General features: G+C 32.6%; 1 protein-coding gene across 1 annotated transcript; it reads left to right on the forward strand.

Annotated features, from left to right (window-relative positions):
- Ets96B lies at nucleotides 1–25,641 on the forward strand. The gene is made up of 8 exons (XM_075307962.1): nucleotides 1–42; nucleotides 8,405–8,831; nucleotides 9,242–9,415; nucleotides 12,535–12,613; nucleotides 12,660–12,779; nucleotides 12,896–12,942; nucleotides 24,364–24,967; nucleotides 25,033–25,641. Exons 1-8 carry the CDS (start codon nucleotides 1–3, stop codon nucleotides 25,523–25,525), a joined length of 1,986 nt encoding a protein of 661 aa, XP_075164077.1. The 3' UTR covers nucleotides 25,526–25,641.
- Nucleotides 25,642–27,529: the final 1,888 nt, after the last annotated feature.

Genomic DNA, 27,529 nt, shown 5'->3' on the forward strand with positions numbered 1-27,529 from the left:
ATGATTACGCCTTTTAAACGTTTCATACAATCAATGGGAATTGTATGTGAAAGTGACAATTCCTATGCCAAAAAGTGCTATCGTCAAACAACTTCCCTTACATATTTCTTTCGAACCATTCAATGTGGGGTTGATATGAGCAATAAGGGTCACACGCTTAGCTATTCCACAACAAACATCCTTATTAGAAAGTTATTACGAACGCTTCCTGTTGTGGATTATTGCGTTTCCTTTTCAGCAAATTAAAAGAAATAATTTTTTACAGTAATCCTTCTAGTACCCAAAAACATTGATTTAAAATATTCGAGTTTCGATGGGGGAAGGTTACGGCATTGACGTTGTTTTTAAATAAAATTAACAAAAGCTTTTCCATGGTAGGGAGCCACCGTGGTGCAAAGGTTAGCATGCCCGCCTTGCATACACAAGGTCGTGGGTTCGATTCCTGCTTCGACCGAAGACCAAAAAGTTTTTCAGCGGTGGATTATCCCACCTCAGTATCTGATATTGAAATAACTGAATAGAAATCTCTGATGTTCGTGTTTTATATGAAATCTTCTAGTTATTCCTGAACAGTTTTATGTTAAAGTGGCCAGGGTTTAAACCATGGATATGGTGTCGAGTCGAGCCAATTTTGCTCGACTACTACTCCAGAATTTTTAATCAGCATGACAAATTTCAACGTTGATTGTTGTAATAGCTAGTTTGCAATGACTACAAGATAATCGGTTCTGAAACATTGTGAAAAAATTTTTCTCTTTAACAACAAATACGTCAATGGTTTGAAAAAAATCACTAAAAGCGTTTCGTGGTGCGCGATATGTCGTTTGACGGCACCGAAATTTGGAGCAGACAAGGTCTAAATTTCATATTGAAATTTAGATTTAAGGCCAATTGGTTCGAATTTTCAAGAAATTAACTTATCAAAAAAAAAGCAAAAAATGAAAAATATATTATAATTCGGGTTCAGGAAGTATATTTGTACGACATAAATCAGAGTGTCCAAGTGAGAGGTTTAACTGTATATGGGTGTTATAAAAAAACTTAGCCGATATAAACAAAAAAACTACACCCTCAAAAAAAATCGTTTCTCTAACATATGTTCCAAACATATTTTGCAGGAAGCACATATATTATTGGATACTGCCGAAACATTAATATGTTTGTTTTATGTGAACATATTATATGTTTGGAAGCATTTTGAGCCAAAAATATTATATGCTTGGAAGAATTTTTCCCAAACACGATTGTGCTCATTCCCTAACATACTCGTAATTTTCACTTCCACGAAATTTTTTAGTTCTTGGCACCTTTTTCTGTAATACAAATAATGTTGAAGAAATTATTCACTTTTATAAATTTTTTTAAATTTTACCTTTCGCCTGGACGGAGAATCGAACCGAGGACCGTACAGTTTGTAAGCCAACACACTATCCACTGGGCTACGTAGCTGTTATAGTCACCAGTAGACAATTATCGTTATAAGTTACATTTATATAGCATAGTTTGCAGCGCCCACGAGCTCATTCAAACATAACATTATTTAACAGAAACATACATTTGTTGACCACGTGGAGCAGTGGTCAGCATGTCTGACTTGCATGCAAGGGGTCGTGGGTTCAATCCCTGCTCCGACCGAACATTTATCGTGTTTTGTCCTTAATTTCATTTTTAGGCCGGTTGGCATTATCGCTCTAGAATGACCCTGTTTTGCCTTTTACTTTTCTTTAATAATTCATTTTAAAGAAAATAAACTTTTTCAATTGTTTTAGCTTCAAAACTGGAACTTAATTCCCGCTTTTATATTTGAAGGTGTCCGTAAACTCCTCTTGGACTACTTATTAATAACAAATAAGGAAAGTCTAAAGTCAGGCGGGGCCGACTATATTATACCCTGCACCACTTTGTAGATCTAAATTTTCGATACTATATCACATCCGTCAAATATGTTGGGGGCTATATATAAAGGTTTGTCCCAAATAAAGGGTGATTCTTTTGAGGTTAGGATTTTCATGCATTAGTATTTGACAGATCACGTGGGATTTCGGACATGGTGTCAAAGAGAAAGATGCTCAGTATGCTTTGACATTTCATCATGAATAGACTTACTAACGAGCAACGCTTGCAAATCATTGAATTTTATTACCAAAATCAGTGTTCGGTTCGAAATGTGTTTATCGACAAATTTTGTTCAGCGATGAGGCTCATTTCTGGTTGAATGGCTACGTAAATAAGCAAAATTGCCGCATTTGGAGTGAAGAGCAACCAGAAGCCGTTCAAGAACTGCCCATGCATCCCGAAAAATGCACTGTTTGGTGTGGTTTGTACGCTGGTGGAATCATTGGACCGTATTTTTTCAAAGATGCTGTTGGACGCAACGTTACGGTGAATGGCGATCGCTATCGTTCGATGCTAACAAACTTTTTGTTGCCAAAAATGGAAGAACTGAACTTGGTTGACATGTGGTTTCAACAAGATGGCGCTACATGCCACACAGCTCGCGATTCTATGGCCATTTTGAGGGAAAACTTCGGAGAACAATTCATCTCAAGAAATGGACCGGTAAGTTGGCCACCAAGATCATGCGATTTGACGCCTTTAGACTATTTTTTGTGGGGCTACGTCAACTCTAAAGTCTACAGAAATAAGCCAGCAACTATTCCAGCTTTGGAAGACAACATTTCCGAAGAAATTCGGGCTATTCCGGCCGAAATGCTCGAAAAAGTTGCCCAAAATTGGACTTTCCGAATGGACCACCTAAGACGCAGCCGCGGTCAACATTTAAATGAAATTATCTTCAAAAAGTAAATGTCATGGACCAATCTAACGTTTCAAATAAAGAACCGATGAGATTTTGCAAATTTTATGCGTTTTTTTTTAAAAAAAAGTTATCAAGCTCTTAACAAATCACCCTTTACATACATTTAAATATCACTAGATTTGGACAGAATTTGATAGACTTTTACAAAATCTATAGACTCAAAATTTAAGTTGGCTAATGCACTAAGGTGGAACACAATTTTAGTAAAAAAAAATATGGGAAACGTTTAAATCCGAAGAAATTTTAAGGAAACTTCGAAAAAGTTTATTTATGATTTATCGCTCGATATACATGTATTAGAAGTTTAGGAAAATTAGAGTCATTTTTACAACTTTTCGACTAAGCAGTGGCGATTTTACAAGGAAAATGTTGGTATTTTTACCATTTTTGTCGAAATCAGAAAGACATATATATGGGAGCTATATCTAAATCTGAACCGATTTCAACCAAATTTGGCACGCATAGCAACAATGCTTATTCTACTCCCTGTACAAAATTTTAACTAAATCGGAGTTAAAAATTGGCCTCTGTGGTCATATGAGTGTAAATCGGGCGAAAGCTATATATGGGAGATATATCTAAATCTGAACCGATTTCAACCAAATTTGGAACGCATAGCTACAATGCTAATTCTACTCCCTGTGCAAAATTTCAACTAAATCGAAGTTAAAAATTGGCCTCTGTGGTCATATGAGTGTAAATCGGGCGAAAGATATATATGGGAGCTATATCTAAATCTGAACCGATTTCAACCAAATTTGACACGCATAGCAATAATGCTAATTCTACTCCCTGTGCAAAATTTCAACTAAATCGGAGTTAAAAATTGGCCTCTGTGGTCATATGAGTGTAAATCGGGCGAAAGCTATATATGGGAGATATATCTAAATCTGAACCGATTTCAACCAAATTTGGCACGCTTAGCTACAATGATAATTCTACACCCTGTGCAAAATGTCAACTAAATCGGAGCAAAAAATTGGTCTCTATGGTCAAATGAGTGTAAATCGGCCGAAAGCTATATATGGGAGCTATATCTAAATCTGAACCGATTTCAACCAAATTTGGCACGCATAGCTACAATGCTAATTCTACTCCTTGTGCAAAATTTCAACCAAATTGGAGTAAAACTCTGGCTTCTGGGACCGTATTAGTCCATATCGGGCGAAAGATATATATATGGGAGCTATATCTAAATCTGAACCGATTTCAATAAAATTTGGCACACTTGACTACAGTACTAATTGTTCTTCTTGTGCAAAATTTTAAGCAAATTAGGTTAAAACTCTGGCTTCTGGGGCCATATAAGTACATATCGGGCGAAATATATATATATATGGGAGCTATATCTAAATCTGAACCGATTTCTTTCAAAATCAATAGGGATCTATTCTGAGCCAAAACACATACTTGTGCCAAATTTGAAGTCGATTGGACTAAAACTGCGACCTAGACTTTGATTACAAAAATGTGTTCACGGACAGACGGACATCGCTATATCGACTCAAGAGCCCACCCTGAGCATTTTTGCCAAAGACACCATGTGTCTATCTCGTCTCCTTCTGGGTGTTGCAAACATATGCACCAACTTATAATACCCTGTTCCACAGTGTGGAGCAGGGTATAAAAAGGAACTAAACTTTGTTTTTATACATTTTACTGTTTAATTTTTCACTATTTCCTCCTTTTTCATTTTACTGTCCCAACTCTAAAAAGAGTATAGTGCCCTTTCGTTATTTTTATGAAGATCACTTTGTAATTTTTGTATATTTTCCACCTTTTTTTTAATTTCCTTTGTCTGAATATTTTGATTTACTCCTCGTACGTTCCGATTTTTTTAACGACCCAAGAAAAACATTGTGCCCATAATGCAAAAATGATAAACAAAACACATGTCCACACAGGCATAAAATGTTGTTCTCAAGGTGAAAACAAATGCTGTTTTTTTTAAATGTCTATTCTCTTGGTTCCGAATGTCTATTCTCTTTACTCCGAATACTCATTCTAATATTCAAATTAAATAATATTTAGACTTAAGCATATCAAATTTTGGGCCTTATCATAAAACAGTTTTCCGAAACAACATACTAGCGGTTTCATAGAAATTGCTCTCTTTTCATTCTCTCGCTGTGTTATGTTGATATCTTTCGTCAACCCTCCCGGTATCCATCTCTATTTCTTTATACTCTCTCTATGTCTCTGTCTGAATAAAATATCACAACATATATATGTTTACTCGAAATTTATAAATTTATATATGTTTACATTCACATATATTATGTTTATGAAACATTCATGCCCCAAACATAATATATTCTAACATATTAACATATGTGTCCCAAACATTTAATGTTAGTTTAGGAACATTACATGTTTGCACTTAAATATATTGTGTTTAAAAATTGTGCCCGAAACACATTTTGTTTATATCGGAACATATGAAAAACATATTTTTCTAACAGTGTACTAGTTTGAATTTGTGGCTCCAAAATAAAATAAACCTTTGATCCAAATTTTAGTAAAATCAAATTAATCGTATGGAAATATCAGGTTGGCAAAAAATGGACGACCTTTTGACAAAACCAAACTTACCAACCTATGTTTTCAAGAGCATAAATCTAAAGATCTGTTTATACGTGAGATCTATGTCACAATATTACCCGGTGTGACTTATCTTCGAGCATGTAGTCTACCGACGAGAGAATGAAGCCGACCCATTTTTGTCGGCGGCGGCTAACACTAATTTCTCCGGCGGCAGCGACTTTTCGGCTAAGCCGGTATAAATTTGTCTATTCGGCGGCGGACAATTATCCATTATAAAATCAATTTGGAGTTATCCCAATGATAATGAGATTAGTTGTACAACCACATTTACATTTCATTCAAATTTTCTGAGCTAAATTTTTGCAAAATTATTATAGCCTAAATTTTTGCAAAATTATTATAGACTTATTTTGGGTGGAAAGTTAAACATTTTGACAAAAAATGCTAAACATTTTAATAAATTTTTCTGATTTAAATCAATATTTATGATTATTTGGCGGCTAATTTTGAGTCGAGATATTCGGCGGCGGCTTCAATTATCCATTATAAAATCAATTTGGAGTTATCCCAATGGTAATGAGATTAGTTGTACAACCAATCATACAATCACATTTACATTTCATTCAAATTTTCTGAGCTAAATTTTTGCAAAATTATTATAGCAACTTGATACTGACTTATTTTGGGTGGAAAGTTAAACATTTTGGCAAAAAATGCTAAACATTTTAATAAATTTTTCTGATTTAAATCAATATTATTATATGATTATTTGGCGGCTAATTTTGAGTCGAGACATTCGGCGGCGCGACTCGGCGGATTCATTATTTGCTACCGACATTCGTATATACCTATATTGTATTGATTCGTACTTATTAACCGATTTTATATATAGCTTCCATAAATGTGTTTCGCCCGACTTCAACAAATGGGGTCATATGTCCCTTATTTACAAAATCACTCTCTTTAAATGCAAAACAAAGTATTTTCTTATAGTTTCCCTGTATTATAAAAAATGTCGTCGATATTGGTTCAGATTTAGATATAGCTCCCATATAAGCGCGATTTCTTAAATGGAATCTTCTATGGTACTAACTATACATGCTTAAAATCATCGAAATCGGTTCAAATATAGACTGACTCCAAGACTCCGACAGCCCTGGCTAAATTTATCATTATCCTTCTATTTGTCTATAAATCAGAGTAAATCTCGTAATTATGCGTTAGCGTGATAAACGTGAGTGATATTCTTGATTAACCCTGGAAAGTCATCCTATTTTTTTTTTTTTTTTTTTTGTTCACTAATGTCATCCTCCGTCAATTTGATGATGAGCAAAAATGAGAAACAAAATTTTGTTTAATTTTTTAGTCAGTTCATTATACCCACCACCATAGAATGGTGACGGGGGTATAATAAGTTTTCATTCCGTTTGTAACACATCGAAATATCGATTTCCGACTATATAAAGTGTATATATTCTTGATCAGGGAGAAATTCTAAGACGATATAATGATGTCCTTCTGTCCGTCTGTCTGTCTGTTGTAATCACGCTACAGTCTTCAATAATGAAGCAATCGTGCTGAAATTTAGCACAAACTCGTGTTTTGTCTGCAGGCAGGTCAAGTTCGAAGGTGGGCTATATCGGTCCAGGTTTTGATATAGTCCCCATATAAACCGACCTCCCGATTTGGGGTCTTGGGCTTATACAAATCGTAGTTTTTATCCAATTTTCCTGAAATTTGAAATCTAGAGGTATTTTATGATCATAAAGAGGTGTGCCAAAAATGGTGAGTATCGGACCATGTTTTGGTATAGCCCCCATATAGACCGATCTCCCGATTTTACTTCTTGGGCTTATAGAAACCGCAGTTTTTATTCTATTTAACTGAAATTGAAAACTTATAAGTATTTTAGGTCCATAAAGAGGTGTGCCACAAATGGGGAGTATCGGTCCATGGTTTGGTATAGCCCCCATATAGACCGATATCCCGATTTTACTTCTTAGGCTTCTAGAATCCGAAGTTTTTATCAAATTTGCCTGAAATTGGAAATCCTGAGGTGTGCCGAAAACGGTGAGTATCGGTCCATATTTTAGTATAGCCCCCAAAAGAACGACCTCCCCATTTAACTCCTTGGGTTTCTAGAAACCGTAGTTTTTATCCGATTTGCCTGAAATTGTAAATATTCTGGTATTTTAGGCTCACAAAAACGTGTATCGGATTAAGTTTTTATCGGTCCATTTGGTAATGCCTCCATATAGACCGACTTCACTTCTTGAGGGCGCACTGATCATGAAAATTGCTTGAAACTCAATGTAAAATTTCCAGATTTTAATTCTCGGGTGAAAATCTACAGATTTAAGATTTCAAATCAAGACCTTATTTTATAATTTTCTTGCATACTTACAAGAGATGTTAATGATTCCTCTAAAACTCAAACAAAAATGGTTCTTATAAATTCAGAATCTGATATAGTCCTCATAGGTGAAATCTTTAAATTTATCTTCGGGAAGTGTCCTCAAGCCCTCCTGAAATTTCAAAGGAAACCCTAATATTTTAGATTCGGCCAGGCCGAACTTACTGCTGTATATACTTGTTTTGAATTAATTTTAAACAAAAATTCATAAAATCTTTGAATTAGAATAACTTAAATTTGTCATTTCCAAACCGACCAAAATACAGTTTAGATCGAAAATAAAATTAAGCGTCGTCATTTTGACGAGGGATGACTGTCTAGGGTTAATGATTTCGATCACAGGGACAAACGTACGCTACCAGGATTTCATTCTTGTGGACATGCACGGACCTGAGCGACCGGGATTTTGAATTGCTCAAATTTGGAAAAAATTAACTTTAAACTTTTGACAATTTAGGAATTTCTAAAAATTTGTTTTGAAAAGTGGACGAGGAGAGTATAACTATGTGAATTTCAAACAACGAATTATAGTAAAATTTCCAACAAAACGATAAATTACTGTTAAAATTCCAAAAAATCATTTTTCAATTTTAACCTTTTTCAATATCTTTTTTGTATATTTTCCATAGAGCGATTATGCCAATCCCACAAACAATAGCAATAGCAACAGTTTAGTTCTAGAAAGCCTGCACATCAATCGTCTTAACATTGACAATGTTAACCCCATCAGCAACAACAACAACAACAGCTCATACTCAAACTCCTCAGCCACAAATAATGTCTCCACAGCATCCGCTGTCGACAAATCGTCACACTGCAATGGTCGTGGTGGCAATAGTCCTTCCAGTCAGGATAAAAAGAAATGTATTGAACTACAACCCACAAGCAGCATTACTAACAACAATAATAATAATAGCCACAGCAGCAATCTGTTGGACACAACTGCCAATATGAATTTAAACATTGAGAAGAATCATTGTTGTATGTCTGCACCATTGACCACTATATCATCAACTGTGTCTTCCACAGGTGTTGTAGCAGCAATACCAACCACCGGTAATAAATCGATGATATTGGTTACTACCAAAAACAATAGAAAAGGAAGATTGGAAAATGGGCGACGTCATACCAAAAGTTGCATTTACGGTGTTCGATACATACACGTTCGTTCATTTTTAATTTGCAATATTTTTGTTAAAAACTCACAAATGATGTTAAATTTTGTGTAAATAATAATGAGAAACTTTTGACCGATTGTTCTACGTCATTCCCTGATATAAATTTCTTTTTATTTTTAGTTTAATTTGTGGAACAAAAAATCATAAACGACACGTTTGCATCGAACGCCGTCAATGGTTTGATACCCTCTGCTGCCATTTTCCCATCTTCATCTTCCATTGTTTTTGGTTACTACTATTAATGCGTCACAATAATTGTTATTGCAATTCCGTTTTGGTTTATTTTAGACTTGGCTAGAGAACAATGGTACGTTCATCATACACCCAGTCATCCCCAGCATCATATATCCGAAGAGTTTGTCATGTATGCCCCCGCTTTGCCCACAAGTAGTACTGGATCATCCATTGGAAAGTTTGGTATTGAAAGTTCGACTGAGAGCTATTTAAATTCCAGATATAACGGTTAGTAAAATAAAATTTTCAAATACTTCCAAATTATACGAACCAATTTTAGAGTATCATAATTCATTCACTAAAAAATTTCAAAAAACCGGATGAAGAACTGTCATTATAAGTCTTTCTATCTAGAACAACCTAAATCTTAGATTGCTTTGGTATCCTCCCGTTAAAGCTGTATGTCTTTGAAGAAAAGCTGAATTTTCTTAAAGTTAAGAAAAAAATATTTGATGTAAAGAAATAATATTTAAATGAACTGAGATATTGAATCATTGAATTTGCAGCCCTGTGGTCATTTCCATTATAGATGTACATATGTATGTTATGTATAGGTGTGTAATTTGATGTAAAAATAATAATATTCAATGTAGACTAAAATATGTCTCAATATTAACATTTTCAGTTGGTAAACAAAAAACGGCTGTCGAAATCTCGATATTTTGCCAGTATGAACACTTGACATTTCTAAAGTGGTATTCGTTTTAAATATCGACTTGTCGTGCCTAGTAAGAAAGTAATATAAGACTTATTTTGAGGATTTTGCATCTTCGGTTTAAGTTTTTTTTTCTTTTTAACTAAGAATTAATTTTTTATTTTGAAGTACCTTCAGAAAAAAATTTACCAATTTTTTATAGCCGATTTAGCTTTTTTTAGGTCATGAAAATGAATTGATTTTATTTCAATTTTGTCAAATGTGAGAAAATGTACCTTATTTCGATTATTATTTTTTTTTTTGCTTTGACGTGAACTAAAAATGAGAAAAAGTTGTATGCAAATAAAGTACACACATGGACCAAGAAATGTATTGACGTCTCATGTCCATTCACATGTCAATCGTCTCAATTTTTTATTGGAAAACGAGAATTACCGTACAAATCAGTCAACATGCATTAAAAAAGTTGTGATGTACAGAATTTTACATGATTTTAGAATATTTGGTGTTTCATTGAAAGAAAAAAGGAAAGGAAAGAAATTAAAAAAATATTCATGTGAATGGACTTGAGACGTCTATACCTTTCTTGATCTATGGTACATAATTTTACAAAATTTGAAGATAATTTATATTTTTCAAAAATGGGCGAAGTTTACTTAATTTGCTTTCATACGTTTCTGAAATTAGTAAAGGTTCCTTAAATTATATCTGTCTTGAACTTCATATAGCACTAAAATAAATTGTAACTCCAATTTTTTTCTTCAAATTATGATTTTTTTTAACAACAGAAAAAAATGATTATTTTTAATAAATTATGATTTGACATAATTAATTGTTTAATTAAAATACTATTTTTGTATAAAATTTCTAAAATACATTTATTCACTTTTTCCAGGGTTTATCTGTTATATTGTATATTATTTGAATTGTTATTTGTACTGCTATGCTTGAATGGCTTTGCTAATATATCGCAAAAAGATAATGAAAACTCAATAATTGAGGTCTGTATTCTTAGTTTCATTTGGTAGAGTCTACCGAGCCAAAGATGCACCCAGAAATAAGTGACCCCTTCTTTAAGTCAAATTTGTTTATATCAAGCATTGTTCTTTCCTTACATTAAGTCTTTAATAGGACACATTTTGAAGTTTCATAATAAAAATTTAATATTGTTTTTGTTGTTTTCTGCAGTTTTTTTGTTGGGTTTTAGAATACATTCTTCTTCAGTGATGCACTTTCTAGACAGTTTAGTTGTACGAACATTTTTGGAATATATATAAAATAACATTATTTCCGTCTCCAAAAGTTGTATTTTTAAGAAAGTGACCAACTAAATGTATGTTTTTGTTAAAGAAAGTTTCCTTACATCGGCGCCTAAAACTATGCTATATAAATATAACTGTTTGAATGCGGTGCTTGTGCTTTAATGGATATAGCGGTCATTATCTCTTGATGACAATAACAGCTACATGGCCCAGTGGATAGCGAGTTGGCTTACAAACTATATGGTCAGCGGTTTGATTTAGTTTTATTGAAATTTGTTTCATATCTTGTAAAAGAATCAACGTTTATCACAAATGAGAAACGATATTTGTTTAGCTAAAATCTCGTATCTGTTATCATAATGCTATTTGCGAACGAAATATGTAAAATATATTAAAGTATAAATGAATGTAATTAAAAAGTGGAGTAAAACAGTAAAAATTGGCACTTTTAGTGCAACAAAAAGGTGGCACAAAAGTATCATACCTTGAAAAAAGTAACAAACTTTCAACTAAAGTGCTACAACGGTAAAAATGTGCACAAACAAACATACGGTGAAAATTATTCAGTTAGACCGTGGCTCAAAACTTAAAACAAAAACTAAATGCGGACTAGAGTTTTTCAAATTTCGAAAGGTCAACTTATCCGTTTCTGGTCACAATCTCTGAATATGATTCATGGTTGGAACAAGATTAACTTGGTTCGTGAAGTCATAAATAGCACTTGTGAAACGTTAAGTCTTTCATCAAAAATTGTCTTTTCTGGTCCACTGAAGACCTGAATTCAGGTTATTTGAAATAGAGAACTGAGTGCTGTTCGATTTTTCACCAAATTTGTTCCATTCTCAGCGAGATTATTAGTTTGTTCACTCCGTATTTCTATATCGAACATAGACAACATGAATGTATAGATGTTAGAGTATCTTATGACTCCATGGAAACACGTGCAGACCCTTACCATACGACCATATGCAAACGTTTTGCCATAGCCCGGGGAATATTGACTTTTTCCATAAACAATCGTCGACTTTTTATGTTCCAGTTCAAATATTGACATTGCCTGTTATTGCAGAAAAATAAAAGAACTTAACATGAGTGGTGGGGAACTCCCACAACCAGAACTCCATTGACTACCAACCGAGAATCATTTTCCAAATCCCAATATATAAATAACAAAAACAATTTTCTTCAAATTCTTTTATAGATAGATTATGCTTTTGGTAACTCCTGTGGAGTGTTAATATGACATTTGTATGAAGCTTTATCTTACTGGGTATTATTACCATCTTAACAAGAACAAATATTTACCACAAATCTGTTTGCGATAAAGAAACATCAGCAACAACATCATTCACTGGTTGTATCCTTGTTTTTTATCGGCTACATCTTGAATACAAAAAGTTAAACACTGTTTAACTTTCTCTCTTTTGCAGTGAACGTCAAAGGAGTACGCCATGAAAGAACTTCATCTTTTTTCGACATTCCAGCTGTGACGCATCCATATTGTTACAGGTAAATTAATGGAAACTCCCACAAAATGATTTATTTATAACAACAGCATCCCACAATTGTCCTTGTTGATACATCATTTGCCCCATTCACTTTCCCCAACTCTAAATATTCATACATTGACATCCAAATTGATTCGTCTCTTTCGACGAGGAGATGACAGACTACTGTATGCGTCACGTTGCGCCGTTGAAAGTTTCCCTTACACACTTTTCACCTTTAAAAAATCATTCTTCTCTTTACATGTCTTTTGAACTGTGGATTTTTCGTTTGTTCCCGTGGCAGATTTCCAGCAACACCACCTGCAGGGATTTTAAAGAAAAGCGATGATGGTAAGATTGGTTTAAGTGGTTTAAAAAAGAGGCAATTTCTATTTGCTTTTACATTCGAAGTCACGCGGCGGTATCAAACATATATTCCATCATGAGAAAATTAACAATATTGTTTCAATTCATTTGTTTTAATTTATTCATATTTTTATTTAAACAAATTCTAAAAGACTCTGACGATGCACCATGTACATCGGATCACTTGTCTATTGTAAAAGCATTATGAAACTGAAGGCACCAGTGCCAATAATTCAATTTGTTTTTATTACATTTTCCCAATGTAAACAAATTGGAAGTAAAGAAAATTATCCGCCGTCATAAATTCAAATATCGTGCACAATTTGTTTTCCCGGCGTTAATCCTATTGAAAATCAACCCACGACTTATGAAAAAGCTACGCCAATACCTGCGTCCCCTGTACTATTGTATGGGGGGAGGGGTATGTGTTAATAAACCACTAACTACCCCGCTACAAATGAAACCTGCCATGGGTCTAAATGAAGTTTCATGGGATAATCAAATCGTGGTTTTTATAATGCTGATTGAAAACAATCGGTTGTATTAATATAAAATCTAATTTACCTGTTCTCTAGAGTTGCGTTATCAGTTGTATTGGAGTGATATGAGTGATAAATTGTATCGTTTTTTTTAAGGATTCAATTTCTGGAAGATCCTTACGAAATATAAAATTTTAGATTAAAAAAGCTGTAGTTAAGTAACTTTTCAATAGGGATAGTATATAAAATCAAAAAATAATGTTCCACAATTTTTAAAATATAGAAAGGTTGACTTTCCGATTTTTTTATTGTTAAAAACTTTCGGTTATTTAAAACATACCGAATTCGACATTTTTATGGGCAAGTAAAACCTAAAATATAAGCTTAAGACCCTACACTGTTAGAATAATATGTTTTTCATATGTTCCGATATAAACAAAATGTGTTTCGGGCACACTTTTTAAACACAATATATTTAAGTGCAAACATGTAATGTTCCTAAACTAACACTAAATGTTTGGGACATCTATATTAATATGTTAGAATATATTATGTTTGTGGTATGAATGTTTCATAAAAATCATATGTGTGAATACAAACATATATAAATTTACAAATTTCGACTAAACATACATATGTTGTGATATTTTATTCAAAGCGACAGAGAGAGTATAGAGAGAAATAGAGATGGAAACCGGGAGAGTTGACGAAAGATATCAATATAACACAGCAAAAGAGTCAAAAGAGAACAATTTCTGTGAAACCGCTTGTATGTTGTTTCGGAAAACTGTTTTATGATAAGGCCAAAAATTTGATATGTTTAAGTCTAAATATTATTTAATTTGAATAAAGAGAATAGACATTAGGAACCAACAGCATATGTTTTCGCCTTGAGAGCAGCATTTTATGTATGTGTGGACGTGCGTTGGGTTTATAATTTTGGTATTATGGGCACAATTTTTTTCTTGGTTCGTTAAAAGAAATCAGGGGTCTTCATAAAAATAACGAAAGGGCACTATACTCTTTTTAGAGTTGGGACAGTAAAATGAAATAAGGAGGAAATAGTGAAAAATTACACAGTAAAATGTAAAAAAACAAACTTTAGTTCCTCTTTATTAAAAAGTAGTCCAAGAGGAGTTGACGGACACCATCAAATATAAAAGCGGGCATTAAGTTCGAGTTTTACAGCTAAAACAATTTAAAAAGTTTATTTTCTTTAAAATGAATTATTAAAGAAAAATAAAAGGAATTTTAGAGCGATGGTGTTAAATGCTAGTAAAAAACTGTTCACTCCTAAATAAATTTATGTTTATATTATAAAATTATGTATGTATGTTTATACTCGACTCCACGTTCTTCTTTTGTTAGTTTTTGAAGTCCTTCCAAATTTTAAAGTTTTGTACAAAAACAGTTTTTTATTACAAGATTGTTATTTTTGCAATAAAAAATAATATTTTATCCAAAAATCAGTCAATTTCGTTTATATCAAGCACTGTTACTGACTATAAATCTTTAATAACGCACATTTCGAAGTTTCATTTAAAAAAAATTAATATAGTATAAATATAAATGTGTAAATTAAAAAAAAAAAAAAAAAAAAAAATGTTCGGTCGGAGCAGGGGTTGAACCCACGACCCTTTGCATGCAAGGCAGACATGCTAACCACTGCTCCACGTGGCAAACAAATGTATATTTCTGTTAAATAATGTTATGTTTGCATGGGCTCGTGGGCGCTGCAAACTATGCTATATAAATGTAACTTAAAACGATAATTATCTACTGGTGACTATAACAGCTACGTAGCCCAGTGGATAGTGTGTTGGCTTATAAACTGTATGGTCCTCGGTTCGATTCTCCGTGCAGGCGAAAGGTAAAATTTTAAAAATTTATAAAAGTGAATAATTTCTTCAACATTATTTGTATTACAGAAAAAGATGCCAATAACTATAAAATTTCGTGGAAGTGAAAATTACGAGTATGTTAGGGAATGAGCACAATCGTGTTTGGGAAAAATTCTTCCAAGCATATAATATTTTTGGCTCAAAATGCTTCCAAACATTTAATATGTTCACATAAAACAAACATATTAATGTTTCGGCCGTATGCAATAATATATGTGCTTCCTGCAAAATATGTTTGGAACATATGTTAAAGAAGCGATTTTTTTTGAGGGTGTAGCAGTCATAGCTTACAATTATATTTATAATTTTATTGTAAATGTAATTAATTGATAAATAAATAAATAAATAAAACCTAAAATATGTGCGTGTTTTAGGATTCACGTTCATTTATCACACACACGCTCACAAAAAATCGCTTCTGTAACATATACTCCCAAACATATTTTGCTTCAAGCATATACATTTTTGGGTATTGCCCAAACATTTATATGTTTGATCTCTTCCAATATATAATATGTTTGAAAGCATATTGGTCTAAACAATATATGTTTGGGTAGTCTAAGTTCCAAACATTTTGTATTTTTGCATCCAAATACAAAAAAACTATATGTTCTTATGTGAACATATAATATGTGTGGAAACATTTTGAACCCAAAAATATTGTATGCTTAGAAGAATTTTCTCCCAAAGAAGATTGTGCTCAAATTTTGTATATTCCCTCACATTTTTCTCACTTTTTCTGTAATACAAACATTTTAAAAGAAATTATTATATTTTATAATTTTTTTTAATTTTACCTTTTGCCAGACGGGGATTCGAAGGGCGGACCACACAGTTTGTAAGCCAGCACACTAACCACTGGCCTACGTAGCTGTTATGGTCATCAAGAGATAATTGTCGTTATAAGTTATATTTATATAGCATAGCTTGCGGCGCCCACGAGCCGATGCAAACATAACATTGTTTAACAACATAACATTGTTAAACATACATTTGTTGGCAGCGTGGAGCAGTGGTTGGTCGTCCGACTTGCGTGACAGGGGACCTGGGTTCGATCCCTGCTTCGACCAACACCATTTTTGTTTTTTTAAATATATTTTTTAACATATATTCCAGATACGTTCGGAAGTTCCCGAAAAGGTGTTCAGCATTACATACTATTATATTAAATTTTTACTACGAAATTGTAAAGTGTGTTTTATAAAAGACTTAAAGTCAGAAAAGAAAAGTGCTCGATATAAATGAAATGGACTGAGTTCAAATCAAATATTATTTTTTTATTGCAACAATAAAAATTGTGTAACAAATAAAGGTTTTTGTATACAAGTTTAAAATTTTCGAAGAAATTCAAAAACTCTTACATCCTTACTTGTATTCTCCGCTTCTTTGGTTCGGAATCAATATCAAAATTGTTAAAGTGGAGACCCAATCTTTGGAACCGGACATGCTTTTTGTTCAGTGTATAGTGCCTTTTCGTTAGTTTTTATGAAGATCCCTTTAAATACCTTTGTTTGAATATTTTGACTTACTCGTCCTACGTTCCGATTTGTTTTGACGAAACAAAAAAATTGTGCCCGTAATGCGAAAATGATAAACAAAACTCATGCTCTTTTTTTCAAATATATTTTATCTTGGTTCCGAATGAATTTTCTCTCCGAATACTCATTTTAATATTTTACTTAAGCATATACAATTTTTGGCGAAGTCTTACATCACAACATATATATGTTTACTCATAATATGTAAATTTATACTTGTTTATATTCACACATAGTATTTTTCCTATATTTAATGAAATTTTCTTTGTGTATATATATTTGTAATGCGCCAATTGGTTACTTTCATTATTTTACTTCCAGCATACACTTTGTCTCTCTTTGTAAACACATATATGTTTATGGGCTATTTCTAAATTAATATATGTTTGCATCCAAGCATATTATATTTACAAACATTTTATGTCCCAAAAATAATATCTTCTAACATATTAACATATATGTCCCAAACATATTATGCTAGTTTATTATATTATATGTTTGCACCCAAAAATATTGTGTTTAAAAAATTGAGTTCCAAACATATAATGTTTATACCCAAACATATGAAAAACAGTCTTTTTCGTACGTGATCACTTGTGGTATCGCAATGGACTGAATAGTGTAATAGTAAATAAATGGGCGAAAATGTTTGTGAGTAACGGTGATGGCAACGACGTGAGTGTGCGTGGTTATCCAACTAAATGGCGAGCGTGAGTCACGAAAATAATCTCTTCGTGAGTGTGCGTGAGTAACTAATTTCAGAGAAAAAGCACTCAATAAATATTTCATACTGTGGAGGTAACTAAAAAATTGGTGACAGGGCTAAGGTTAACTCTTATTCGCATTTAAAGTAAACTTCAAACGTGAGTCACGAGATTATCCGTGAGACGCGAGATTTCTGATCGTGAGTGTGAGTCTTTAAGTTTTTGTGTGCTCGAATAAGGATATTCTTTTCGTGAGTGATTTCTGCCGTTTTGAGTGTGCGATAGCGTGAGTAAAGTATTACTTACGTGTACATCTCTACACTATACCTATCATAGTCCCATTTACGCTCGTTCACGAGAGTTGCTTTGATTTTTATTCGTATCAAGCAGAAAACGAGCTAAGAATTCAATAGTCAAACGATTAAATTTGCGACATTGAAATTCAAATTTATAAATTTATTCTCGATTTAAGTATAGAAATTATGGATTACTCATATCATTACATGGCATGAAATCTCTTAATAACTCGATTGCAGATGTGAAAATGAAAAAGGTGACACATATTTCTCATATCTATCCCCCTGAGCTTGATTCCATTTGATAATCTCTTTCCAACTTCATTAAAGTCATTAGCGTAGCCAAAGAATTTTCCTAGAGGCGGCTATAGTCCTATAGCTAAAAATTAATAGAATAAAGTTCAATTAATCTTTTATATAATAAAAGAATAAAAATCATACTTCAACATAACTATACAATAAATTTATAATGAAGCAACTAAAAGTAGTTCCACACTTTTTCCCTGTTAAAAGAATTGAGAGTTGTTCTAAATTTTGCCGCAAAAATGTTAAATCACTTCTAGAAAAATCGATAATTTTTGAAAATATTCGAGGTCAAACGTTTCAGACAAGCACTAGAATGCATTAAAAATCATAACAAATTATAAAAATTATTTATTTGGGAAAACATCAAAAACTTCATTCAAAACACTGAATTCGGATCACACCTTAAACAGTGATGCAAATTCAGTGCAACGGCTGTTGAAATAACGTGCCCATGTTAAATTCATCCCTTCTGCACCACTTCCGGACCCAAAAAGAACATTTTTACTACTTTTTGGCGGCACTTTTTGCAGCGCTATTAAGATATTCATTTATGAAAGATTTTTTTAATTAAACCGATGGCAACTGCTACCACAACCCAAGTAAATCGATTGTGTATGAAAGTCTTTAGCGGAACTTTGAGCGGTTGTATTTTTAATATTATATAAAAACAATGGAAAATCGTAAATAGGTTTTCAAATTCTGGGGGGGGGGGGGGCTAAAAATTTTCTGGGGGGTCTAAGCCCCCTCCCCAGAGGCCTTTTACGCCTATGATTGAAGTACAAAATAGGCGTGTGTGTGACACGTCGTGAAAAAAAAAAAAAAAAATTCAACGCAACACTCGTGAAGGTGCGTGATGGGACTAAAATGACTCATTAATAAGCACTAAACTATACTTAAATCGAGAATAAATAGTTCAAAATTTCTTAAAATTTGTAAATGTTACCAATAATGCGACTATCTTGAACTTTTAATTTTAATTTTTAAATCCGATTTTTTCCTTCAAACTATGCATTTTTCTTTAATAAGCACTAAATTCGTGTCTCCCACAAAATAGTTCAAAATTTATTAAAATTTGTAAATGTAAATGTTTATTAACAAATGTAAATGTTTTCTTTAATAAGCACTAAATTCGTGTCTCCCACAAAATAGTTCAAAATTTCTTAAAATTTTGTAAATGTTACCAATAATGCGACTCTCTTGAACTAATTTTATTTTTAACTCCAATTTTTTCCTTCAAACTATGCAATTTTTTTATAAATGTAACTCCTGATTATGTTTAATAAATTTTCTTGAATTTATGGAAAAATACTTACTTATTTTTGTGGAATAAACGAGACGTCGGCACAGTTTAGTTAAAATTTTCTAAAATTAACCAAACCTTTCTAAAATGAACCAAAATTTTCCTTCCTAGTGGGTTCACTGATTTTCGTACGTACGAATATTTAGTAAAATTGACGTCCTTATGTATAATAATTGTTTAAAAAACCAATAAAGCTATAAAATCGAATAACGTTGTTAGACTAAACACATTGGAACTGGGTAAGCTATTTTAGTATGTTATGATTGACAAGTTATTTCTGCATAAGCGTTATTTTAGATCCCCTCTACGTATATTTGCTATCAAATATTTGATTATCCTATGGGAATGTTTATGCAATCTTTAACCTCATTCTCAACTCGATGAGGAACTCTCTGCTGATTTTTTTCAAAGATTGAATCCACCCTTGTAGAAAACAGTCCCTTGTATTGGATTGTTGATGCTATTATTAATGTTTTGTTGTTATTGTTTCTGATGGGGCGTTTATACTCAGCCAGCCACCCAAATAAATATACATGTTCATGTTCATGGTACTTATTCAGAGTTTGATTTTATTTACTCATACTCTAGGGATTTGTTCATAGATTATGCAGGTATCTGTTGAATATTTAAACACCAACGACATGGGGAACATACCCAGGTGAAGTTTATAGAGATGTGAGTTGCTGCGAACAGGACCAACAAAGAACTTTGCAAGGATTGCGGAAAACAGGTATTCCTTTCAACATGCAATCATGCGAAATAAAATTATACCATTGCAGTGGTCCGTACAGGGTTGCCAAGTGTTTTTAATCGAATTTAATGTTAATCGAATTGAGAATTATTGAAAATTTTTTCAGAGAACATGTTGCAACCTAATACTAGAAGGCGTTCTCTCACTAAAAACTATTAAAAGTATTAGAAAATTTAAAGAGAGCGATCAATAGTAAAAATACGCTCTCTATTAATATTTCTTTTTACTATATTTTACTCGACTATTTCTCCAAGTTAAAGTTGGAGATGTTCTATTTTGATTTTATATTCGTCAAAAAAAATTATAAACTAAAACAGTCCAACTTACTTTCTTCTTTTTTTTTTGCCCAAATATTTTTCAACTGACAATTAAAGGAAAAACTCATTGATAAAGGCCGGTACGCACCTCTAGTGAAAAATTTTATTCCCATATGAAATGCATTGCTATTTATGCTAACGAAATGTTCGGTAGCGTTCAATTTCGTAAGCTGGTACGCACCTCTAATGAAAATAACAGGGTTGTCAAAAGCATATTTTGGGAACAAACATTTAATTTATTACAATCATTGTGTGCGTAAAAGTTTTAAAAGGTCTATAAGTAATCAACAATGTATTTGAGGAATATTTGGAACATATATTAACAATTTTTAAAAGCTGGTTTAAAATGTGTGTACACAACCCTGTTTTTTTGTTGTAGACTTAAATAAATTTTTGCTACCGAAAATTTCGATAGAGGTGCATACCGGCCTTAAGCCTAGTACTAAGATCACGTTTTCGCACGAAAAACTGTTATACTCCATATAAAAAACGTTAGCGCGGAATAAACGCGAAATGTTTATTTTGAGCATTTTCAAACACATATTTATACAACCCTGGATTTTTCGCACGAAAAAATAGGCAAGCATATTATTTCGCATAAATAAGTTAACATCCCCGGGTTTGAGACCCTATTTACGGAGATAGATGAAGATATTCGTTTTTCGCAGAAACGAACTTAGTACTATGCATTAAGCATGAAAAGCCGCATTTTCATTCTTACCCACTTTGCTGCATAGATGGCAACACTAAATGTTTGTAACGTATTTAACGCATTATTAACGAAAAACACAAACAGAAGGCAAGTTAGTTTATAAAAGGTTTTGTTGATGTGGGACTATGAGTCGCATCTATATTTAATTAATACTCTTTTTTTTAAATGGCTTTATAATGTTTCTCCTTCTGTTGACGATGATGGCGATGATAGGGCTGGTGATGGCCATTTAGCTTAAAGGCTATGCTGCCGTCTTTTGTTTGTTATTAAACAGATCATTGTAGATTGTGTGAATTACAAATACAAATATTTGTACGTGCACATGTTTATGAGAGTTTATATGTTTTCGAAGGGGTTTGTATTCCACTAAAGGGTGACAAATGGGTGGTTGATTTGATTTGAAAGAAACCATTTAAGTGAATTTTCAGTTATCTTTGAAAATGTTTAACAATTCGTTGGAAAAAATGTCTTTCTAATGTTGGTGTTCCGCTTTCATTAAAATCAGTGTAAGCACTTCTGAAAAATAAACTTTCGAGAGTTAAGGAATTCAAATTTTAAATGTAAAGAGGACGTGGCTATCTTTTTTAGCATGTATGAAACAAGGAAAAATGAAATGATGTAAGAGACCTTTTCTTTAGAAAAACTTATAATGGTGGTGGGATGTCTGGTAGCAATAGAAGAGCGAATTCAACTGCAAGGTTTAGCCCGATTTTGGTTTGAAAAGTTGAACTCATATGTGTCCAAATGGATAAAATCAATTTTGTGAATCAATTGGTAGATAGTAGAGGTGTGCACGTGACACGAAATTGTCGTGACTCACGAAAATTTTCGTGATTCGTGCGTGAATCGTGATTCACGCTCATGACAATAGCGTGAGTGTGCGTGAGCGTGATTAACAAACCAAAATGTCGTGCGTGAGCGTGAGTCACGAAAATAACGAATTATACTCACGAAAATATTCCTGCTCACCAACATAAAACGCTTAAGAGTTAAATTCAATTACAATTTTAGTGACACCTGGGATGTTAAGAGTTTAATAACACTCTCGATTTGCAAAATTAGCTTTCGAGAGTTAGGAAACTCAAATTTGAAATATAAAAATAATAAGTCTACCTTTTTGTAATATGTAAACAAGGACAAATGAAATCCACTTTAAATAGATTTGCCTTATAAAAAGAGGATTTCAAATCTACTTTTACACGATTTCGAGCCTAAGTGAATGAGGTACATATAAGCTTGAATTTTACTACAATATCCTTCTATTCTATTATCGTGTTAGTAAAAATTGTGTATGTTAGGTATAGTGGCAGCTCGATATTTCAGGCTCACTTAACCTATTCAGTCCATTGTGGCACCACAGTGGTGAACTTCTCTCTTATCACTGAGTGCTGTCCGATTCCATGTTTAGCTCATTGACAAGGGTCCTCCTTTTTATAGCCGAGTCCGAACGACGTTTCACATTGCAGTGACACCACCTAGAGAAGCTTTGAAACCCTTTCTATGTAATGTTATCAACTGCACTCAAAAAAAAGTGAACTCTATTTCACTAAAGCCAATTTAACTTTATTTTAGTTCATAGAATTATTATGTTTGGAGAAAGTTTTCTGTACTCTAATAATTTTTTGTGAACGTTAGTTAAATTAACTAAACCCGTGGAAAAAAATATATTCAAATGAAGCATAAAGATTAACTAAATTTGTGTCTTCCACAAAATAGTTCAGAATTTCTTTAAATTTGTAAATTTTACCAAAAATGCGTCCATCATGAACTTCGTATGTCACTAAAGACATTCTTGCAATCTTGAACTCCAAGTTTTTTCTTTAAACTACAAAATTTTCTTTAACAAGTGAAAAATCTTAGTTATGTCTAATAAATTTTCTTGTATTTGTCGAAAAATATTTACTTATTTTTACGACATCGGCGTGATGCCAACGTTTATAATACTGTTTAGTTAAAATTTTCTACAAATATGCAAAATTTTTTAAAATTAACCGAAAGTTTTCTTCCTGGTGGGTTCACTGTTTTTTCAGTGTGTAAAACGTATTTTTGTTTTCTTCTTCTTGTACCTTTCACTTTTAATAAGTTGCTGCATAACGATTTTGTCCTCGTTTTAAATTTCAATACCTACAAATATAAAAAATCATAAACCAATTTTTTCACAAAAGGTCATCGTCCTTATGAATTAAGGAGTTGTTATTCTGTTGGTGTTTTCTTTCTTTGTACACCATCACGAATATTGATAGACTTATTGTTTGTTATTTATTTTTAATAATTTTCAAAAAACGAAAATTTTTCTCACTAATTTCAAATAACAAATATTTTATATATTTTATTTGTTATTTATTATATTATTTTACTATATTATATTTTAACAATCTCTCCGTATACCATAACAACGCGATTCCAACTAAAAAACAACCCACGCGCAAACATATCGATGACAGGTATCGATTACAGGTAGACAAAAAGAGATATAGGAAAATTTCCTATATTCTAACAAGTATGTTTCCTTAAGTTTTGAAAGGATTGAATACTTCTTAGTACGCATGAACTAAAATATTTTTCTATGTCAATTGTTATTCGTATGTATGATAAGCTTTCTATAATAAAGGAAGTCAGAATTATCATTTTATAAGACATTTTACTAAATTTGAGGAAACTTGGTTTTAGTTCGGTTTTTGTTTATTTTTACGAATGCTTTGTTATCAGTGAATAAAATTTTCTTGTTCTGTAGTAAATTCTTATACCCAGCGAAGAAAACAGTATTAGTAAAATTCCATGCCTTATTCTAGTTAATGAACTATTCCTAACTGCTTTCAGTTTAGGATTTTTTTTACTGAAACAAGTAAATTTTATTATTTCACACAAAAATTTAACTTAATGGAAATAAAATGGCTAAACTAAATTGATGAACATTTTTTCCTTTAGTTTCGAAGACACTTTTTTTGGGTGTAATAAGAAGACATTGTAACAAATCGATCCTTAGACTTGTGTCATAGAAACGTTTTAAAATGCTAAAATACGCAGATATGTAATTCGAATAACTCATCATTTTTGGCATAATTGACAAAATGCTCCTCCTTCTTGCACTTTTCTTTCCAGATACTTCATATTGCAATAACTCGCCAGTCTCAACTTCTTTGCAATTTGGTCAACATTTCCATAACTCCAAAAATGAACATCCAGATTCTACAACGTCGCATTTGGCCAATCACCACCCACATCATAATCCTCACCATCATCATCACCATCACCATACTCAACCACCTAATTTACATCCCCATACACATCATTTAAGTCCTCATCACTCATCAGCATTTAAGTTCAGCCATACCAGTGTTTTGGGTTCTTCTTCACCACCCAGTGTTTATCATCAGTATAATGGACAAAACACATCTGCTGCATATGGATTAAGACCTTCTACTGACCTAGGAGCTCTTGCTTTGGCCCCCGTGTCTACAACATCAGATGTAGACATCAAATATGAAAATCCTTATAATGCGGCTATATCATCTACCTATGCTCTGAGAGCTGGAAACAGTGTGGACTCCTCCACGGCTGTGTCCTCTACAGACTCGGATTTTAAATTGGAAAGTCTATATGCTGCTAATAATGGAATCACCACGAGTCACACTGTCAGCCAACGTAGGGGATCATTACAACTATGGCAATTTTTGGTGGCTCTTTTGGATGAACCCACAACAAAGTAAGTCATAATTAACTAGAAACCTATTAATATTTCCATGTACACGATTCATGCTAATATATTAGCTCCAGTTGTATTGCATGGACTGGACGAGGTATGGAATTCAAGCTGATCGAACCAGAAGAGGTAGCCCGACGCTGGGGAATACAGAAGAACCGACCAGCAATGAATTATGACAAATTGTCTCGTAGCCTGCGATATTACTATGAAAAAGGTATCATGCAGAAGGTTAATGGTGAGAGGTATGTTTATAGATTTGTCTGTGATCCTGAAGCATTATTCAATATGGCATATGGTCATTTGAGCAATGGTACTGGAAGCAGTGGAGCCCCTCCAGCAACAGGTACGACAACGGCAAAAATGGATCAGCATTCTCATCACCATCATCATCATTTATTAACTACGGTCGGTAAGAATAGCAACATCGATGCTGGTTTATTAATAAGAGACTCGGGAACAAATTCTTCTTTGGAGGAGGATAGAGATAGGGCTTCGTTAAATCATGTGTCTGTGGTAGCATCTAAGCATCATGAGCAACTTTATTATGGTAAATTTTAATTTAGAACCTAATGTATAGAAACCTAAAAAATGCATGTATGTATGTAAGTATGTCTTTTATAGAAGAAAATGGAATAAACTAAATTAATTTTTACCTTTTAATGCTACATACTTGACTTGAGGGGTAAAAACGATGTGATTGTTAATTCTCTAATAAATAAAACCTTAATCATATTTTAGTCACAAATACATATTGCTTTTCCTTTATTCACAATACATTTTCCAGAACTTGTGTATTTATGTGAAGAAGTCCATTGGTTCGAGGATCTAATGGGGCAAGTATATAAGCCCAGATTCTATAAGAAGGAATATGATTTTTTTAAACGAACCGATTGATAGTAATGGCCGCTTCAGTTGTGTGTTTAATTTCTTATAACTGACGCCAGATTTTACTTCCAGAGTCCAGTGGAGCAACAACTTTTATCCGATTCGGCATATGTTGACATTCTACACACTCAAATTAACATACAAAATTTTTTCAATGTACATTATTATATAAAGAACGATCTTTCGGTAAGGACCAAAGATTTGTTTTTACACTAATGATTTGGTATTTTGGCGGAGAATTGAAGTAATGATACATTTAAGACACAATTCTCTTTTAAATTTGAGTTTTGCGTACTTGATTCTAGGAAACAAATTTTAATTAAATTTTCCATCGTATTTCTTCATGTGCTGTCAAAGTCCATTAAAAAGTTCGAACGACTACTTAAATTTCCAAATTCAGATACGACAGTAAGTGATAATTATGTCATGTTTTAAGTAAAAAAAACACTTTAAACTAAAGTGTTAAAAAGCATCTCGTATTTTGAAACGCTGTTTATCTTTATAGTGAAGATACAAAAAGTCAAGAAATCTAAAGACGATATCATTAATTTTGAAGATTTTTTTTCAGAAGTATTAAAGCCAAGTTAGCATACCCAAATTTTCACTTAAAGTTAACTGGATAATATTGTCGTGAGGTCAATGATTTCATGTCTTTACAATACGAATGCGTTTTTTGCTTAACATTAGAAGTCGCATTTTTTTCTATATTTCTCTATATAAAGTTTTCTCTATATAAAGTTTCTCTATATAAAGTGTCTTTAATAATTGTGAATCAAGTACGCAAAACATAAATTTAAAAGACAATTCTGTCATAAAACTATCCTTACTTCAATTCTCCGCTTCTTTGGCTCGGAATCAATACCAAAATCATTAGTGCACCGAAAAAAGTTTACTATTTTTTATGAAAAATGAACTAACCCATAGTAAGAATGACCATGATTTGGCGCCAATGATTTTTTTCATCTAGATAAGTTCTTGATTTTCTTATAAATTAGTTCATATATTGCATCGTATTTTAGTTTATTATCACTACGCTGTGGGAAGAATGTACTTACACTCATTCAAAATATTCCTGCTATATATGGATTCAAATAAACTGTTTGACAGTATAGTTTCCAAAAAAGTAGAGAAGTTGAGGAATTAACAGGTTGGCTGATAAGTCCCCGGTCTAACACATAGATGGCGTCGCTACACGCTCACAAAAAATCGCTTCTGTAACATATACTCCCAAACATATTTTGCTTCAAGCATATAAATTTTTGGGTATTGCCCAAACATTTATATGTTTGATCTCTTCCAATATATAATATGTTTGAAAGCATATTGGTCTAAACAATATATGTTTGGGTAGTCTAAGTTCCAAACATTTTGTATTTTTGCATCCAAATTCAATAATGTTGTCTTCCAAAAAACAATATGTTATTATGTGAACATATAATATGTTTGGAAGCATTTTGCACCCAAAAATATTATATGCTTAAAAAAAATTCTCCCAAACAATATTGTGCTCAAAATTTTATTTATTTATTTATATATTTACAATCATAATGAATTATGAAAATAAACAGGTAATATAGGTGCTAACAACATAGGTTTTCGACCTGAATGCTCAAAATTTTGTTTCTGCCCAATTGTATATTCCCCCACATCTTTCACTTCCACGAGATTTTTTAGTTC

This window comes from Haematobia irritans, chromosome 1, assembly GCF_050003625.1.
Source record: "Haematobia irritans isolate KBUSLIRL chromosome 1, ASM5000362v1, whole genome shotgun sequence".
In the NCBI taxonomy this organism is placed as follows: Eukaryota; Metazoa; Arthropoda; class Insecta; order Diptera; family Muscidae; genus Haematobia; species Haematobia irritans.

What these genes read in the sequence shown, in the direction of transcription:
- Ets96B (XM_075307962.1), top strand. Translation starts at nt 1, where the DNA reads ATGATTACGCCTTTTAAACGTTTCATACAATCAATGGGAATT. An exon ending in TCATACAATCAATGGGAATT is followed by an intron (nt 43 to 8,404) that starts GTATGTGAAAGT and finishes TATTTTCCATAG; the next exon opens with AGCGATTATGCCAATCCCAC. An exon ending in TTTAAATTCCAGATATAACG is followed by an intron (nt 9,416 to 12,534) that starts GTTAGTAAAATA and finishes TCTCTTTTGCAG; the next exon opens with TGAACGTCAAAGGAGTACGC.